Here is a 19340-nt window from a genome sequence, read left to right on the forward strand (position 1 = left end):
GTTTTCTCTCTCTTTTACAGCCAAACTGCACATTCTAGAGAACTTGGATGAAGTCTAAAATTAATTGTGAAACACTCAGGGTGTAATATGGCCGCAAAACAGTGAACGGTAGTTCTTGCATTTTGCTTTTTAAATACAGAGTGCAAGAGCTGAAATTCAGTGCCAGATGCATTTCACATTTACTTTGTCTAAAAGTCAACCCAGGTCAGACACCCTTCTCTAAATTTATCCATTTACATGTTTCATTGGAGTTCATTACAACAAGTCTTCAAAATCATAGTTAAAAAGAAAGGTAGGTACCAGTGTTCGAGTTGCGTGCAGAAGGCACGTTGCAGCATGCCGTGTCTGCCTTTTCTGGCTTTTGCTTTTTCCTGACTGTGAAGAGTTGGTCTGCTGCCCGAGTCCTGGTCTTCCTTAGAACTGGGCAAATTTATCCCTTTGTGTAGAGCTTCCAGATGAGGGCAGAAAAGTCACCCAGTGCCAAGATGCGACCAAATATATTCTAGCAGGTAATTGGTTCAACTCTGTCAACCGAGATAAAGGGTTCTGCTGACACTTTAGTTCTTAGCTAACCCCACGGACCTCATGAAGATAATTTGAACAGATAAGTAAACTGTGGTGGGTTTTTTTGGAGGGGGAGAAGGAGGGGTGTCTGCTTAAATGGACAGACTTGCACTTTGAGTGCAAGCTAACTATTAAAGGAGTCAGCAGTGACTTTTTTTTTTCTTACTTTGGCATCTGTCTTCTCAAGGACAATCATTTTAACTTCAGAGGGAAAATTCCTGCATGTGGCTTGCAGATGAAGAATCCAAGCTGCAAGCAGCACAGGATCAGATAAGCCAGTCCTATCCAGTGCTGTGAACTTAGCAGTCCAAGCAAATTTCATTTATTTGGTGAGAGCTGTTGGTACAGACAACAACCTTCCAAGGACTCCTGAAAGCAAAGAGGATGAGTGACTCTGGTAGCTGCTGGTGATAGACTCTCCTGATTCTCCTTCATCCCGGGAAGTGTTTTGCAGCCTTTCTCAGCGCTGATGCGAACGTTAATGCATTGCACAGCAATTTTCACAAGGCAGGTAGGCAAAAACTGAACTCTTACTTTGATAACCAAAGCAGCAGCAGCAATCTTGGTTTGGATTTTCTGCAGCAAAAATACCATAGCCAGTGTTGTTAAGTTTTTGTTTATTTCAGTTTTATAGCTGTACTTTTGCAGACGGTACTTGCAGAAGATGAAATTATATTTTCTGGCAGGGGTATTAAACCTCCAAGTATGTACAATCCATGTATGTTAGGGCTCCTCACTGCACCTAACATAGGCCTGCTTCAACACTGCATGACAACACTTTTAGCTGAGGCCATGAGAGATAGTATTCCCTTCACAGACTCTGAAATACAAGGAAATGGTTCTCTATCTTCCTTATGACCTTAATTTTAGTATCATGTAGAAATTACTAAAATGTCCTTTCTAAAACGGAGCTGTGAGTGCTGCTGGGGCAGTTCCAAATATGCTCCGTTCCCTTATAAACATAAGCAGAAACAAGTGAAAATCTACGTGTTTTGTAGCCGTAGTTGTAGATAGTTTAGCAGCAGTCACCTCTAATAGCGAGCAGGAAGAAAAAAACATTACATAATCAAACTGTCCTAGAGCTAGAGTCGAGAGGCCAAGCTTTACACTGTCGTTCTTCTTTTGGAATAGCGCTGTGGGAGAAACAAAACCACTTTTACTGTACTACGTACACTGACAGCATCCGTCTGAGTGGAGCAATGGAAGTGAGAACAGGATGATGTACAGAGCTTACTTCTCAAACTTAGGGAGAAATCAAATTACCTGAATGCAGAAATATCCTGATAAAAGCTAGAAGTGCACACAGTTGTATGTAGTAACTGACTGCTGCACTAGGCTGTGCATTGAAAAGCTGGAAAGCATTGTCTAAACATGTTTTTGTATTTCATCTAGCTGTTTCTCCAGCAAGCCCAAGTAATGGTCTCAGTGTTTATTATACATTATCTGGAATGGCAAACACTACAATTCAAGACAATATCATGATGGATCGTCCTCCGTTATAAGTGTTATATCCTAATGGGGTAGTGGTTACAGGTTGCTTTCATCTATTAAGATAAGATTCCCGTGAAGCATTTAAACAAAGCTAGATTGTCCCACGATTCTGTTCCACGCTGTGCAAAAGCAGTCAGGTAACCCACAGTCACATCCTGATCTGCCACGTTCTGCTGCAAGGCAAGAGCTTTAGGTACCGAGACCTACAAGGGTTACAAATGCAGGGATTACTTTAGTTCTGCTGCTGCTGTGACAGCCCTGGTGTGAGAACGGCTTCCTGACTTGTACTTGTTCCAGCACTGGTGATAAGCTTTGGCAGTAGCATGGTGCTCTGGGGCTTCCCACCTACCTACCAACAAGCCAAACAAAATGCTTGTTAAGGAACAGTCAAAACTTCCCTTGCATTTGTGCCACAATTTTACACAACTGTCTAACTTGTACTTCTAAGCAGACCAATAGCTCTTCATTGAATAAAGCACTTTAGAAGAATTAATATGGAGCCTAGCAGTTAAATAAGTAGCACGTAGTTAGTTACCTGCATCTGAAATTAAGCCCTACCACAGCAAAGTTCTGACTTGCCCTAATAACCATTCTGAATCAGTAACAAGCCAAGAATACAGTTCACCTCCCCTTTGGTGGTTCTGTCATTTGACCAGCTCCACCCAGAAAAGTCCCCACTACAAGTAGCAGCATCTGCAGTGCGTATGAACTTTGCAAGGAGCAAATCTGTTTCCTCACAAGAGCGTGAATGACAAACAGGAGCTCAGCATAAAGGGGCAATGTTACTGGCTGACCTGTTCCCTTGGAAATAGTGACATTTTTGCAGCTACGCGTTCATACAAACAAGGCTTAGGTGTAGGAAGTCATTTTATTGGTGAAATAAACGACTTATTTACAGAGACAGTTACTTTACAGTTTTACAAAGCAGACAGTTCTTCTCAGAATAAAATATCAAACAGTGACAGATTTAGCACTGTCTAAACGCAGTTTATCCCAAAAAGAAATCTACAGCCATCATTAGACTAAATCATACCAATCACATAATAAAATGCTGCCCCTTGCAACTACAACAGTATAAAAGACTTCTCAGTCATGATCTACTGGATTAAGCATTCGCTATACTTCTTTCTTCTTGAGTATTAGTGGACCTACGTTATCTCCTGTTAGTTCATTGTGCTTGTTATGTGAGCCATCACAGACAGGGAACTGGAAGAAAACAAATGAGAAATTAGTACACCTCCGTACAGCAACTGCTGTTAGTTTCTCCGTTCCTCCTCCTATGCCCCATTTCAACATCAAACTCCCTGTTCCCCTATCAGGCCCATTACTAAAAAAACACACACACACACACACTGTTAACAGGTAGCTAAGTTTGTGAGGTCCTAAAATAGCTGTTTGTAGACACAAAGTTAGAGATGAAGCCTTCACCACGAAGGAACAGGAACCAAAGCAGCCACTAGTGGCTTAAGGTTTATTGTGGAGCCAATAAAAGTGCTCTCAACAGCTCATTTTCAGCCAGTATATTTTTCTGAAGTGATTCTTCTGAACGAGAAGTACTTGAGAGAGTTTTCTAGGTCCCAGGCATAGTTTTTTGCTAAAACAGGAAAGCATTCAGTCTAGAGAGGCCAACACAGTGACGTCAGGACAGTCACAAGAAGAAGATGAGAATCACCCATCTACTTCTGTTTGATGCAGGGGACACAGACCATCCAAAGCAGTCACCTAGTGGTTGCTCTGGACCAGGTGGGGATATGCCTTCCCTCAACAGAGACCCCACTCTACTTTCATTCTAATATGAACAAATTTCAAAGTATTGTTTTTCCATCAGAGAATAGAATCATAGGTTTTTTCCAACCTTAATGATTCTAACTGATCTTCTAATTAGTTGGAACATATTTTCAAACCTTAAGGTTTGCTTTGTTTTAATCTAAATCACAGATGGTCACTATTTCTAGGAAAAACCCTAGTGTGTGGTGTTTTTTTTATTACAGATTTCAACAGTTTCTCTCTGCATGTAGCTAGGTTTACAGTAGAGAAAAGTAAGAACGGTGCCATTCTCTGAAACCAGGATGCTATTCCATCTCCCAAGAAAAGCAAGAGGTCACCTTGTTGCAACTCACTACCACAGAACTGATAAAAATATGCAAGTTTCAACCTCAAATCCTACAGTAGCACAAAGTACCTTACCGTCTTTGAACGCCAACACCTGCAGTAAGCTTTAGTGAGACACAGATCTTCGATGTTTATTTCGTTCACTACTTTTGGGTTTTCCTTCTGGATCTTGAGGTTAATCAAGCTATCCTTTTGCTGTTTCTTCTTGGGAAGGAACGGACGAACAGCGAGGTAACCCAGCAAGGCCAGCACGCCCAGGAAAGGCAATAACCGCAGCCATTCTGAAACTGAAGACAGGTGGAACTCAGACTGGCTCTTGACACCACTTCAGTCTGGTGCAGCGTCAGCTATTCTCACATGATTTAGGCTTAGGGTAAGGAACAGGACTGCTCAGTCAGCAGGGCTCTGAGGGCAGGTGAGACTTTGTGGGTAAGTCATGAGACGAAAGAAGTCCCAGATTAAAATCTGGGTTTTACTGTAGCTAAGGCACAAACTGGACTCCTGGAATTTCATCTGAAGTTTACTTTTTAACACACTAGAAAATGACTTGATGGAAAAAAAATAAAACAAGTAAAAGGTGTACTGAAATGAGGAACTAAAGTTACAGAGGTTCTGCTCACCAAACATAAAACACCAAGTACTAGCAAACCGGGCATGATTACACGTGGGAAGTTAGTAAAAATTCACTATGGTTCAGTGTTGGTATCTTACATTCTGTATATGAAGAACTACTCAATATGCTTTATAATTATTTTTTTAATTGCTCATTTCAGATTTTTATTCTTGAAGTTTTCCTCATTTGCTTTGTTCCAAGTTGTGTTTAGGAACTTTTGGCAGATCTAATGCCTATCCTCAAATAAGCATTAACAAAACCTTTCCCTTTTTTTTTTTTTATTTTTATTTTTCAGAGCTCTGTTTGCTCAGGGATCCACAACAATTTTCTACAATGCACATAGCCAGTGTCAGGACTCCTTCTCTAGGTACCTCTACATAAGTCAAGCCCCAGGAAACTGCTTTTTACCAACCTGAGACATTTATTTTAAGTACAGGTAAGACATATTAGTACAAAAAAGACTTACTGAACTTTGAGAGAAATTCAGCACCTGGCAAAAGACGTACTTTAAAGGCTGATACGCTTTTCCAACAATACAAGCTGTGACAATACTCCGGTGTAATTTAACAATGCGTGTAGCAATAGAGAGAGGTGTTTTGGTTTTAATTTCTGGAGAATACATTAAATCTGAATAGTCATAAAGAAATAGAAGGATGTTCAAAACATTTTAAATTGAGAAACAAAGAACTTGAATGAGCTGGAGCACAATTACACAAGCACTTTGTAAGAGAAAACAATAATCAAATTCCTCTTTTAAATGATTTAGGATCAGAACATATCAAGATTTTGTTCTACAATTTGAATGCAATAGAACAGGCTGAGGATGCCAGGTAGACTGTGAGCTCTCAGAAATCACATTATTTTGTGAGGCTTAATTTTATTTGTTACAATAAAGAGCTTGCTCATGCTAATACTTTTCCCGTTAGAATGCAGTATTTCTTACTTAATAATTTGAAGGTTCTGGAAGCACACCACGTAACAAAACTACTTTGCAGGAATAGCTTTATGTTCTCCGGGCTTTCTATATCCTTTGGTGTGAAAACCATGCTTACTGCATTTATCTGGAAATGCGCCACAACTGAATAAATGATAAAAGATGCTGCAAGAACTTTCAGTGCTGTCTTTCCATGCCTGCATTTGCAGTGGTTCCTTTGCACAACGATTTTTGACAGTATTTCATAGGAGTCACCACAACAGACTGGTCTCTGTTCCCTCAACAAGCTGTGGGCCCTAATTAATAATTAACTGGAAACATTTAAGTATCTCAGTGCTACACAAAACATCGGACTTCCTGGACAGCAGTAACTGTTTGTCTTTTCTATCATTACCATAAATAACAGTAAGACAAAATATTTAAGCAGTTTTACTCTCCCTCAATAACGCAGTGAACAAGCTCATTAAAAATTAAAGTTTCCTGAATATTCCAGTAGAGAAAAACATTAAGTTCTGGACAGACAGTGTGGTCCACCCCAAAGACTGACCATTTAGTTCTCACAGACACCTTTCCCTGTCACATTCTGAAAAGACAGAGGACAGAATAACGACAGGAGCCACCAAGGCAAACCTGTCACAGAATGTCCTGAGGAAAGAGGTCTGGACAGCCAGCTAACCAGGCAGCCCCTCCTGGCTATACATGGCCAAACCCCACTTTAGAAGCTGCTGGCATAGCGTCATTTACTCTTTGAGTCACCACTATTAGGAAAGACTTAACATCTCAAACTTTCACAAGATGGCGGTAACTCTGGAGGGACTATGAAGCTACAAGGTAAATGATACTGATCACAGACACACAACACAAACTAAGCCATGTTCCAGCCTTATCGTTCATACAGCAAAAATATTATCATGAGTAACATCAGTTGAGATGCACTGTTCCAGAACAGCCCATCAACAGCCATCTGAACGTGCTTTCTGATTTTATATGAAGGGCTGACTTAAAACATGCTTTGGAAGAGAGGGAAAAAGCTTTGGTCACTGAAAAAAAATTAATCAAATTCAACATTTAACTTGACTGTTGGCAAAGAGCTGCCTATCTACAAAGCTACACTGAACTCCAAGACAGAATAGGCATCCCAACAGCTGCACCATAAAGAGAAGCAGGATGCCTATTGAATGGTAGGAATCCCACTGGACTAAAACTGACACACAAAAAAGAGCAGTCTGGCCAGAATTAAATGTTAGGAAGAGACCAGCAACTGAACAGCAAGTGGCATCTCAGTACAGCTTTAAACTCCCTGACAGGACTCTGAAGTCAGAACACTCACTGGGCCACCAGTCGTGACTGTGGGAGGCTCCTAACCAGCTGGGTTCATCCGAGTGAAAGAGGAACATGACAGCTGTAACCTCTTAGAAAGGAAACTAGAAACAGACAGGAATAGGAAGTACAGGGATATTATTTATCATGGGTATTATTTCCCATCTCTACGGTGCTAAGTGCTGATAAAGAGTTTTCTCCTCAGCAGCCAATGATTTATTGAGATAACACTACTCTGGGGGTCTCTGGAAAGCCCCAGGTTATACCAACTTGTATGTTAATTGTAAATTGACTTTATTGTCAACGAGACTGCCACAGGCTCATACTTTTAGACTGAAAAAAACAACGTGACCATGTTTCTAAGGCATGAGAAACAAGATACCGTCACAAAGTAAAAAGTCCCAGACCTTTGGACTGGGAGGGGTAGGGGAGCAGGGGAGCCTTCACCCAAATTAATGCAAAGGTATCTTCCTACAACCGCAAGCTGCTGGGTGGTTTTGAAGCCAGTCATACCTTTCTGAAGCAGATGTAAGGCAATTCACAAAATTCTGTTTATTTTCACAGCTGATACTCAACTACATTGATTCTGGAGGTTCTTTATCAGCTCTGCTGCTTGGGAAGAGGCAGTCTTTGGAGCCAGAAATGGAGAGCAGAGGATCGAAGAGGTTAGTCTTCAAACTTGACTTGTATTAGGATAGAGACCAATCCCAAAGATAAGTCCTGGAAAGTATCAGGAACATCACTGAAACAGGAGTGCCCAGAGAACTGCAAGAAGCTGAGACCATGGACCACAGGCCATGGCATTAGGTTTTTGAGAAAAGGTTTTTCTTAACTTTTAGTCCAACAGTAACAAGTCCAAAAATAAGAAACACAAACATTGTGAGCAGAACAGGACCGACCAGCCACTGAGAGTCAAATCAAAGCCAGTGTTTACTGCCTGTATGTCTTTCACCAGCCCTTCTTCATCTTTCACTTTGATTTCATGTTTTAGCTCATTTACGTGGAAATGATCCTGTGCAGACTCAAAAGCAGTTTCTTAAGATAATAACTCAAACGCAAGCCAAAGTTTTAACAAGTATTAGCTACCAGTCAAAATGAATATTGGAACTGTGGTTGTGTTCTCTCTGAACTGCCACAATTCTTCATGCAGGCTCAAAATATCGACCCAACTATTTTCTCTTCAGAACTAATAGCTGTTCTGTCCTGTTTTCTGTTCGTTTGCTTGATCATTTATTGATGTTGTCATTGCTAAACAAACTAAAATCAAAGGACTCTGCACACCACTTCAGTGTTAGCTCATTCAGCAGGTGGGGCGGTGGAGAGGTGACTGTCCTTTTAACAGCACAGCGCACTAAATAATAAAGTAGAAAGCCAAAGCAAGGGTAGGTTAGCAAGCTAGTCTGCAAACGAGAAATTCATTGTTCATGACCAGAGAGTATGCAGAGCTTGTCTGATGTCAGCCCTCCTTCTTTCCGCTAGTAACAGATGACCCACAAAACTGTCCTCTTTCTGCCTGGCAGCTTGTCACACTCAAGTCCCTCTTAACATGTATGCCAGGTGCGTGACAGCCCACACAGGAACACACCATGTTTATGGAAAGGAGACTGGCACCTAGAGAGACCTTGAAATTCCCTTTTCTCACTCCTAATCACGTTATTCTGAGGTTAATTCTGTTCCAGTTTAATGAAACTTACCAGGACAGAAAGCAAACCCAGCAGACGGCAACACTGTTCACTTTAGTGAACTTGAGAAGGGAAGGGTAAAGCAGCTATGACAAGGAACTGAAAGAGGCTTCTGAGCAGCAGCAGTGCGATAATTCAGCTATCCATTTTTAAACCCAAGGTCAAACACATTCGTTCCCTCCTCCCTCCTTGCTTTTACCTTCAGGAGTTCTGCACTGGACATTAAAAGTCTTCCTCTCTCCAAGCAAGCAGTTTTCCACTGTGGTCAGGCGAGGTCATAACAAACAGCAGGTGTCTCAAGGTCTATGATCAGCACACCTTAACAATACCCTACAGGAAAGGTTCTTCCCTGTGCTTTTGGTCTGGTGTTTCTACAACTGATGCATCACAGGAACTGGAGCTGCATCTGCCTGGAAGCTACCAAAGGTTTATAGAAGCAATAAAAGCACTAACAAGCAAAGCACTGCACCGTTCCCAATTTCAGTTCTGGCCCGACTTTGTGAACAAAGTCAACGCCAGCAAGTGCTTTGTAGGGCTGGTCCCTGAGTTCAGCAGATGCCAAAGGACAAATACTAACACATTTAAATGATTTCAGATCAATATTATTTCTGACCTTCCAAAACAAAGCAAAGGAAAATGCTTGATGTATTTTTTTGCCAAAGAATATGATGCCCTAAAACTTCTAGTAGTAGTAGTAAACACAGAAGGAAATTTAAATCTAATCTTCACTATTGTTTAAGAGTCACTCACTGATGTTAATTCAATTAAAGATACTTATAATTACCATTTTCCTTCCAGTTTTTAAGTTGCATTATACTCATTCAACAGTCCTGGAAATTTGATTTTAAAGCTAGAAACTGTATCTGTTTTATGAAATGGTGAATTACCATTCAACAACGTAAAATACAGCCCCTTACAGTAGGGTTGGTGCTACCATTACCCTGTTATCAGGGGTACCTTTAAGTCACTGCTACAAAACAACTCCCAGAATTGGCAATCCCCTACTTTTACAGGGCTACAACTTCAGGATGGGGCACGCTAAGAACACAACAACACAGAAAGAGGAGATGCTTGCGGAAGCACACTTATTAGACAAAACTTGAGACTGACAGCGGCTCTGGGTGCAGGTAAGTACAGAAATCTTTCATGAGCAGTGAGGTTTCAGTGAATTTCAATAACTTTTAATAGCATTAAGATAGGATCATTTTTAATTTATGTGCCTAGGGTGTAACATCCCAGCATTTTCTGTTGAAAAGCTTCAATCTGTTGCATCTACCCTATGTCTTATTAAGCACCTTGTAAAATTTTGCTATTTTTCTCCTATTTTCATTCATTTTCACTTTAGATGAAGATATCTAAGCAGGACATCAGATATTATTCTAGCTGATTGCTGAAAAAATGAAGTGTGTCAAAACATTGTCTCTATAGCTATGTATTTTTAATTATCACTCTGTTTCAACTTTTCAGTGTTTAACATGAGACCAGTCAAAGAAATCACTAATAATTAGAGGTAATGCCTTTTTTTCAGCTATGCCCACTGAATTTTTAAAAGGTCTCAAAGCAATTTCCCACTCTGTTCCTTCTCTTACCTATGTTTCATGTTTTGGGGACTGACATTTCATACATTTGGTCTTCCCTTGAGGGTTTCAGTTGCTTACTTATTCCCCTCCCTCCAAAGTCAAGCAAGTACTTGTTAATGGGGTTAACAACATGACAGTAAAACACTTCTATTAAAAAAAAAAAAAGGAAAAAAAAAAAAAGAAAAAAAGAAAAAAGAGAGTTCTGACCAGAGGTTTTCAGAATAAGTTCAACTACTTCACCGTGCAGTGTGAACACATACAGAGGCTGCACAATAATCCTGTAACAGAAATGTATGTCTGGAAACGTGAAGCAAGATAGTAAGCTCAGGTATTATTAAGCTTAAGAAACTTTAAGCACCACTCGTGGTTAAAAAGACAATGACTTAATTAGGAAACTTTCAAAAGCTGGGGTAGGAGAAGCTGCTTTGTTCTGAATCTCATTATATCCCCTCCTCCAACTTTATAGCAGCTAAGCTTCTCTTTTGGTCAATATAATTAACAGCACTTTCAGATGAAAGAGTAGCTATGGGGATGGAAGGACAGGTTTCCTTGTCCTGAGAAAGATAATGGGGCTTCTAAGTTTACAAGGAGCATGCACACTGTAAAAAGTACTCAGAACTAGTTTTAAATGAACCCATTTCCCAGCACCACTGAAGTCATACAGCTTGGTGCTGCAAGAAGAACACATGGGCTTGATCCTACACTTTGAAGATGTTTTCTGCCTCCAGCCAGCTCCTGTTAGAATATTCCTCTTGTTTTTTATTGCCAAACTGATCTTGTTATTCCAGCTATTTGAGGCTCTGCCTGCAGTACTGTGCCAGAGCCTGAGCTCGCACAGTTCCAGTTTTGCAAAGCACTGAGATGCCCTGAGCACACAAGGATTTAACGGAGAGTTTTCTTTCTTGTTCGCTCTGGTATAAGGCTATGACTAAAACAGATGTAATTTTTTCCTGGGTGAGGGAGGGAAAATACCCAAGGCTTATAAAAAAAAAAATATAGAAAGACATTTTAAAAAAAGCTTCATTTCACGTCCAAGCCGGACTCCCGCACGGAGCCCTCCCCAGCTGCACCCGTTAGCTCTGCACAGCGGCTACCTTGGGGCAGGGGCTCGGGCCTGCAGCCAAACCCCACGTCCTGCCCTGACGGGGCCCCTGCTCGCCCAGCCGGACAGGTGAGGCCGAGCAGCCTCCTTTCCCCTACCCCCCTCACCTCACCTCACCTCACGGGGCTTCACCGGGCGCTTTAACGGCGGCCGAACGCCGGCTGCCGGCCCTCTCCTCCCCCCCGGGGGACAACCGGGGAGCTCAGGAAAGGCCCCGGGGCCGCCTACCTGTGAGGCGGAGGAAGCCACCGACGCTCTCGGGCAGCGGCAGCCGCTTGAGGTAGGCGGGCAGCTGCACCTTGACGATGCGGGCCAGGCTCTCCAGCACCATGGCGCCCGTTAGCGGGGGGGGGAAGGCAACGGCCGCCAACCGTCGCCGCTGCCGCCGCCGCGCATGCGCCGCCGGGCGGGGCCCCCTCAGGCTCGCGCCGCGCGGGGGCGCTGCAGCCGCCGGGGGGCGCGCGGGCGGAGCCGGCCGTTAGGGAGGGGGGCGCGGCGCTGAGGGGACGGGGCGGTGTCGGTGCGTCTCCGAGCGCGGAGTTCGGTGTTCGCTGATTTTAAGGCACGGGGAGCGGTGTGTTGGGGGTAAAAATTTGGCAGTGGGAAGGTGGAGCCCAGTTCGCAGTGATCCGGGGCAATGTTGATCAAAATGAGTTGATTTAAAGTTGAAATTGCCGTGAGGAACTGAGGCAGAAACTAAACGCTCGAAGCCAGGCTTAAGGCAAACAAACGCAGCTTCTGGCCTGAATGTTGCTTTCCTACCTGTGACCCTACGTTAACTGTTCCTGATGAATCATCTTTAGCTAGTGAGAATATTCCTGTGATCTCCGAGTATCTCAGCTCCCCGCCTCACCCAAGTTTAGGCTGGTGATGACTGTGTCTGATGTCCTGAGAGGGTTCCTCCTTATGCAGGCAAATGCCTGCTCTTAGACGAGATAATGAAAGAGCAAAACGTTTGATTATTCTGCAAAGACTGCAGATCAGACCCGTCATGACGTAACCTTGTTTGCGAAACTCTGGAGGAAGAATACGCGAAGCTGAAGGTACATCAAGCAAATCCTTCAGCTGTGAATCGAACAGCTTCACGCCCCCCTGTCCTTCCCTCCCTCCATCCTTTCCTCTGCTCTTTCAGCCTCCTCTGGATGCTCGCTGTGGCCTGGGGAGCACAGTTGACATTTCACCGAGCCCTGCTGCACCGCCTTTGATCTGCGCCCCACTCAGCACCGCTCGACGCTCTGCACATGCTGCAGAGAGGAGCCGCTCGCACCGCGCCTCGCCTGTCTGCACGGGCATCACCTGACGTGAGGCGTGAGTAGTTTTGGTGTATGAAGGGGTGATGTCACTGCTTGTGGAAAAACTATAAAGAAAGTGAAGCCTGAATGAGATTCAGAGCTGGAGGGGAGGCAAAAGATGGGCTTTGGGCATCCGGTGTGAACTGGGGCTCGGGAGATCTGTGTTCGCTCTCCAGCTTGGCCGCAAACTTCCTGTTTGACTTAAGGGGGAAAATGTAAGCTGCAGGCTCGCTCAGTCCTGCAGAAAAGAAGAGGGTTGTACGCAGTTGTCCATCTTTAGGGACCTAGTTACAGGGGAAGGATTTATGATCGGTTAATATCAAGAGCATGTGTGACATCTTCTTTCTGTTACAGACATTTAACCCCCTGTGTGGACATATATATGGACACAAGTCCATATCTCTTTGTGCCTCAAATCTCAGTGCTGCTGGGTATCTGGAAACTCTTGTAGCATTTTGGGAAGAATGGCAAGGTCATTTGTTGTTGCATATTTAGCTTTGGTTTATGAATGTTTAAAGTAGAGATTGCCTCTGCCTATGTGTTTCATACTGAACATGGCCACTGAAAATCTGGTATTGGGCAAGGAATATAGGAGCTGCCGTAATAAAAGCAGCACAAAAAGCCCAAGCACAGCTACTGGAACAGAACCTAGGTCACCAATACTGAAATACAATTGTTGCTTTCAGCTGTAGGTATCCTCTATCACTAAGATTTTTCAGCAACTAAGTACGTTACAGACAAGGTGCAGCTTGGAGGCCACGTGAGGAGGTCTAAGTCATTAGTGCTAGCTCAGGTCTGTTACAAGGAGTTCCCAAAATACAACTCAAAAGAGAATCGGCAAGAGGACTTGCTCCTATGCATGCTTCGGTGAGAATGGTGGAAAAGTTCATGGCAGAGGTGCGGATCGTGTTTGGTGGGGCTTGTTCTGTTAAGTGCAATGTTACTAAAAACATTGCTGCATTGGTCCAGCTCCCAGTAGAAGTAAGTCACCTTCAGCATCCAAAAGCTGGTCAGCCCTGCTCCATCTGAACGCAGGTGAAAAGAAGCTGCTGGTGTTCCTCCTCTCTAACCCTGCATAAATTGCTTAATGCCCCTGCGCCTTTAATTCAGCTGCAGAATGAGATAATGCTTGCTGGTCTGTCTAGAACACATTAAGATTTGCAAAGGAAAAGAACATTTATAGATGATATTGATGTATTTAATTTTACCAAGTACATACCTGTAAGGATAAAAGATGAAAGATTCCGAGGTAGCAGACACACAATCCTTCCATCTCCAAAACAAGCCTAAGTAGCGCAGTAATTTGCTCAGCTTTCTTTCATGTTTATGAGCTTTTCTATCAACAGGATGTCTTGTGTTGTTAAAACCATTTTCTTGGAATTGGCATTGCCATTATCCATACCGAGCGCCTCGAATAATCTCCGCAGCAGGCAAAACTACTGTTGTCAACTAAAAACTAGCCTGTCGCCAAAGGGCTGGCTTCTGGCATCAGCAAATGCATGGCTCTATCTAGGAGGAAGCTAGACCTCTCCCTTTGTATTTGAATCATTTCACAATGGGGGTTGATTAGCTGCCGTTCCTGCTGTTTGTAAAGATCTCTTATTCTTCTGCTTCCCCAAAAGCAAGCAAAATCATGACACCCCAGAAGGGCTGCAGGAACTGTGATTCATTTCATGTGGTCTCCGTCAGTATGCAGCACTGTCAACACCCGAGTATTAAAAAAACTAGTCTCGAAGAATAAGTAAACTGGCTTAAAACACATAATCCATAAGACCATATGTATATATAAGGTTACTTTCCTGCTTTATGAACGTTGTGAGCGAGTTGCAGTTGTGTTGCAGCCAAGTTAGGTTTTCATTTGTTATTTTTACATCCAGAGGCTTAATTGCTGTTAGAAGAAAGCTGAGACTGTCGTGCTTTCAGTTGACTCTCTGAACTGGCACTGGAAGTGGCTTCTGCTGGAGCTTGTGGAAAATATCTGCTCCTCTGCAGTGTGCACCATGCTCGAGAGGAAAATGGGTAGAGAAAATAAATCACTTATAAACGAATCAGGAGGGTAATTTTGGGATAGCATAATTATCATATTATAAAATTATACTAAATTATTTTACAATCAATGGGGAATGAAAGGAGAATCCAGACTGAAAGAAGTTAGCCTGCTATTACTTTTTAATCTAGCTAATGTCTAAGCATTTTACAATGTAACTATTATGTTTTGAAAGCAGGTGCTATTGTAATTGCCTAAGTAGCTGCAGTGTCCTACCGCAGCATGTATTATTGTTGCATTTTTAAATGTCCCTGTGGCTCAGAATGCTGTTTATTGTCATGGGCTGTAGAGCACTAATTTCTGAAAAGAACGAAAATAGGAATGTAAAGAAGAATGGCAAGTTTTCTAAGAATTGTATCAAACTCCAAAATGCTACTTTGTGCAAGAAAGACCAGAGCCCATGTGCAATTGTACGTAAGAAATAATCAGTCTTTGATCTCTCAGGCACAGGTTTAACATTTTAATTTCTTCTTCTGACTGCTGTTGCTGGGGAGTGTCTTGGGGAAGTGCTATGCATAAATTATGGTTGAGGATATGAAACGAAGCTGAAGAAAATCCCAACCCAAGAAGGAATAGGTGTCTTCAGTGTTGATTTCCTAGATATCCCCAGATAAAGAACAGTTTGTCTCTTTTTACATTGTTAGATTTTTACAAGCCAGGACTGTTTTGCAATGGTCAGTATTGGTCCACAACAGTGGCTTTCATAGTCAGTAGAATATTTGCAAAAATAACACAGGATAAAACTATCCAAGTGCTATGTTACTGATTCCTGTTGCCTTTAAATAAAGCTGAGGAAGTAACTGAAGTTGTATGATGTGATACTATTGCAGGTAGCATCAGTGAAGTAGTGCTGATGATGCACATTAAATATAACATTGCAACGAGTTTTAAACTTTGATCCAATCTTTCCATCCTCATGAGTAAGTTGATCCAATACGTAACAGCTCATGAGGATCCAGACCGACCCCCGGTCGCATAAAGAATTGCACAGGTTTGGAACTTTATTGGCTTCCAGAGAGTTGCTAATTCAAATTTTTACTCATATCAGAACAAGTATCTTTAGGATACCCTACTAACTTCAAAAAAAAAGACCAGATAGATTACTGATTTGTGGCAGGTTCTGCCTGGTTTGTTGCAACAAAACAGACTACAAAATCCCCAGACTGTCCCCTGGGAGGAAGCTGCAGTGATGAAAAACAGATACCTCCTCCCCTGCGCTGAAGGACCGACAGAGGACAAAGCCGACATCAGCGGCACACTACTACACGGACAGCTGTGAGTAACACCACTACCAACAAATCCAACCAGCTCTCTCAGCATGGGAATTCCAGGGAAAAGAAGCACCGTGTGTCCGTGCGTTCTCAGCAGGGAACCGACTGCACACTATTCCCTTTCGAACTGCATTGATCTCTGATGTCAGGGAAGACTGTATCCTTGATCAGACAGCTAAGGCTGTCTTTATCCCCTGAGTACTTTACTCCCTGGTGTAATAGCTGTCACTGAAAGATATTTCCTTCATTTTGGAAGGCAAAGGTGAGCATGCCACAAGACTGATTCCTGTGACGCAACATGCATTTGTTGGCAGTGCCTAATTATAGCACAGAAAAACTACCGGCTTCCCCTCCCGAGGACAGAGTACACGATCTCCGCAGTACGCCTGCACTCTGCTCTCAACTTCTTCCTGTGTCACGCTGCCCACTGACACCGCAGTAAAACGGCACTCGATCATTCCTCAGGCTGCTGTGAAACAGCAGCGCTCTGGAGATTTCTCAGCCTGCCTCCCTCCTCAAGTCTAAGCTGTGCCAGATCTAGGTAGTTGGCTGTTTCCTCGAAGATTTCTAAGTCACTTTCTCGCTCCGAGATACCATCAGAGTCTCGTATCAACTCTGCACGTCACCCCAGTGCAGGGAGATGCAACATCTGCAAAGTAAAAGCATTTTGTAAAAATCTCTTTATTTTTTCCCCTCTAATCAGCAGTGAAAGCAACCGACACGAAAAGTAGGCTATAATCACATCACATCAAAGTTCAAAAGGTTTCCTTACTTTACAGGAAAGGTGAGCCTAATGGCTGTGAAAGATAAAAATTAAATGGAAAATGAAAAAGAAATACACAGTAATTAAGAGGCATTTGTCTAGATCAACACGCAAGGAGAGTGCTCCTGGAAAACAGAAAAAGATTTAGTGCCCCTTCTTTTTAGAGAAGAAAGTCTTTTATTGAAAATTATTCTTGTCATAAGTATCTATATTTAGTTTATTAAGATACTTGAGAATGTTTTAAGCTGCTTCCCCAGGAGGCACTGAATTATTTTTCTTCATTTTTTTCACACTTTTATGTGCGTTTGGTGCCTGAGCAAGATGTTATTTTGATAGCTTCAGGGACAGAAATGTTCTAATTTTTCAGAAAGCAGGTACAGTAGAAATGAATGCCACACACCATCCCTCAGAATGTCTGTCCAACAAGACTTGGTTTGTCAAATATCCTAAACTATGTAAGGCTGAGCACATCATTTAGTCTGAGAGTACCTGAGCCCTCCACGCCTAATTGCGGCCGTGTTTGTTTTTCTGATACAGGAGCTATGCAGAGATCACAAAACCATTTAACAAAGGCCACCAAATATTCAGGAAGGACTAACAAATTCTTTTTCCCAGTTAACTTGAAATTTAAATTGCTATGACAAGAAAATTAGTATCTTTAGATGCCACTAATAAGTCTTTAAACCAGTTTTTTTTTCAGAGTTTTGAGGTATTTTTTTCCAGATAAAGTCCCATTATTAAAAAAAAAAAAAAAAGTTACTTTTTCTTGAATGGCTGCAAAGAATGCTTGACCAAGAAGAAAAAAAGTTTTCAGGAGTGGAGAAACAAGGTCAACCTTGCTTTCTATTTTGCAAAATTTTCAACGACGTGCCAACCATGTTTCATGACTATCATGTGTGTCACAAGCCACCCGCCCGGAAATACTGCCCTGATCCATCCCCGTAACCATAATGATGAATCGTGTAACAACTGGCTAATTTCAGTATTGGTGATTTAGAGTCATCAGCAATATTTCCCAAATTACACTGACAGCAAACTAGAATAGTATTCCTTCCTTCCAAGAGCTATATTTGGCTGTAATTACCTGGGCATTTGAACTCCAAGCAACCTCTTGGACATTTTAATTGGGACATACCAAAACCTGAAAAGATCAGGCAAATCTTTAAAGATGAGGTTGCTCAAGGGACGGAGTAAAATGAGTCGTAGTAACACGATACTTGGATAGTTACATCCATTGTCCAAATACATTGCATAAACTTCTGGCAGTTCAAAGACAAACCAAACCAAACAAAAAAACATTAAATATTTCCGTGGACTTTCCTATTTACCTAAATCATTAGAGTGAAGTGTGTCAATATAGTATCAGACAATTAAAACACGGCAGTGTACAAAGCTATGTAATAATTCTGCCAGGGAAACAGCATTAGTTTGTATAAAACCTCCTGTCTCAACTAAGACGAAGGGCATTAAATACACAAGTATAAAGTACAGTATCAGTGTCCTGATTGGCACGGGCCAACTAATTGCCTGTAAGTAACCAAACAATGAACTCAGAATGTAGTGAGCCAGCTGAATTGAAGCCTACGCATCTGATCAAGCAATGCAGCACGCTGTGAAGCCTGACCAGCCTTACCTGTAGCAGGGAGCCCATAAAATACGTTACCTAGCCTGTCTGAATAACGAACGGTCATCCTGATCGTCGGATCTGGACTTTTACCTTGTATTAGGCAAATTGTTCAAAGCGTTTGTCGAGCCCAAATGCTCCTCAAAGACTGCGGTTTGCTCGGTACGTTTGCATCCTGGAACAGGCATTGGAGGAGCAACCAAATGAGGACGGTCTGAATCTGACTAGTAATCAGTTACCTCAAAGTAATAAAAAAAACAGACATATCTTGAAAGTGCAACAGAGACTCCTTTGATGTCTCCTTTAGTAAACACAATAGGCCAAATTAGGTACTGCCGTCAGCTGCTGCAAGAGCCTCGGTCCTTTTCAGTAAGAGTGCTACAGCCTCAGCACTCAGTCTGCTGGCAGCCAGAGGGGTCAAAAAGCAGGTACAACGAGGAAAAACAACCAACTCCGAAGTCAGGGGGTGAAGTAGGTCACCATTAAGCACCTTTCTGAACAGATCTCCAAGTGATGTAACCCAGCCTACTGGAGCTGATAACGCTGCTTTGCTCCAGAGAGGTGTTTCACCTGCTCAGTTCAGCCTGCGTTAGCTGATCTCAGCAGCTGTGCCTACCCTCTCAGCCCCTCACACCCCTACGTTAGGATGCTATTTTGCCATATATATATATAAGTATAATTTGTGCTTGCTTATGAATGTAAAGAATTCATCCAAAAGGAGAAAGCTAACGTAGTTAATAACTACATGGCAACACAACTTTTTTTTTTTTGCAAATGGGCATCGTAATTGCACTGTGCATATGCCCACCTGTGAGGTTTCATGCTTCAATATCCATAGGGCTGAATCAGCACAGAAAATAAACATTCCTTTGACACAAACTGCTGCTGACTTGAAAGGAGTATCTCTTTCATTGAGATCAAATGGTAGTCTTTCTAGAAAAAAAA

General features: G+C 42.4%; 1 protein-coding gene and 1 long non-coding RNA gene across 2 annotated transcripts; one reads left to right on the forward strand and one right to left on the reverse strand.

Moving 5' to 3' along the window:
- The first annotated feature begins 508 nt into the window (after nt 1-508).
- LOC309877477 lies at nt 509-7750 on the forward strand. Its single transcript, XR_014317368.1, has 3 exons — nt 509-1075; nt 5076-5216; nt 7599-7750. It is a non-coding gene; the product is annotated as an uncharacterized lncRNA (long non-coding RNA).
- CISD2 (CDGSH iron sulfur domain 2) lies at nt 2891-11781 on the reverse strand. Its single transcript, XM_082758807.1, has 3 exons — nt 11627-11781; nt 4243-4454; nt 2891-3261 (listed from the first exon to the last, which is right to left on the reverse strand). The coding sequence occupies exons 1-3, from the start codon at nt 11727-11729 to the stop codon at nt 3172-3174; spliced, it is 405 nt and encodes a 134-aa protein (XP_082614933.1). The 5' UTR covers nt 11730-11781; the 3' UTR covers nt 2891-3171.
- Nucleotides 11782-19340: the final 7559 nt, after the last annotated feature.

The sequence above is a fragment of the Aythya marila genome (assembly GCF_965140915.1).
Source record: "Aythya marila genome assembly, chromosome: 4".
Lineage (NCBI taxonomy): Eukaryota > Metazoa > Chordata > Aves > Anseriformes > Anatidae > Aythya > Aythya marila.

Bases quoted from the DNA above. Each gene is read 5' to 3' on its own strand.
- CISD2 (XM_082758807.1), bottom strand. From the start codon at position 11,729: ATGGTGCTGGAGAGCCTGGCCCGCATCGTCAAGGTGCAGCTGCCCGCC. The intron at 4,455-11,626 runs GTAGGCGGCCCC...ACCTGTCTTCAG, and splicing joins TGGCTTCCTCCGCCTCACAG to TTTCAGAATGGCTGCGGTTA. The intron at 3,262-4,242 runs GTAAGGTACTTT...GTTTTCTTCCAG, and splicing joins GGTGTTGGCGTTCAAAGACG to TTCCCTGTCTGTGATGGCTC.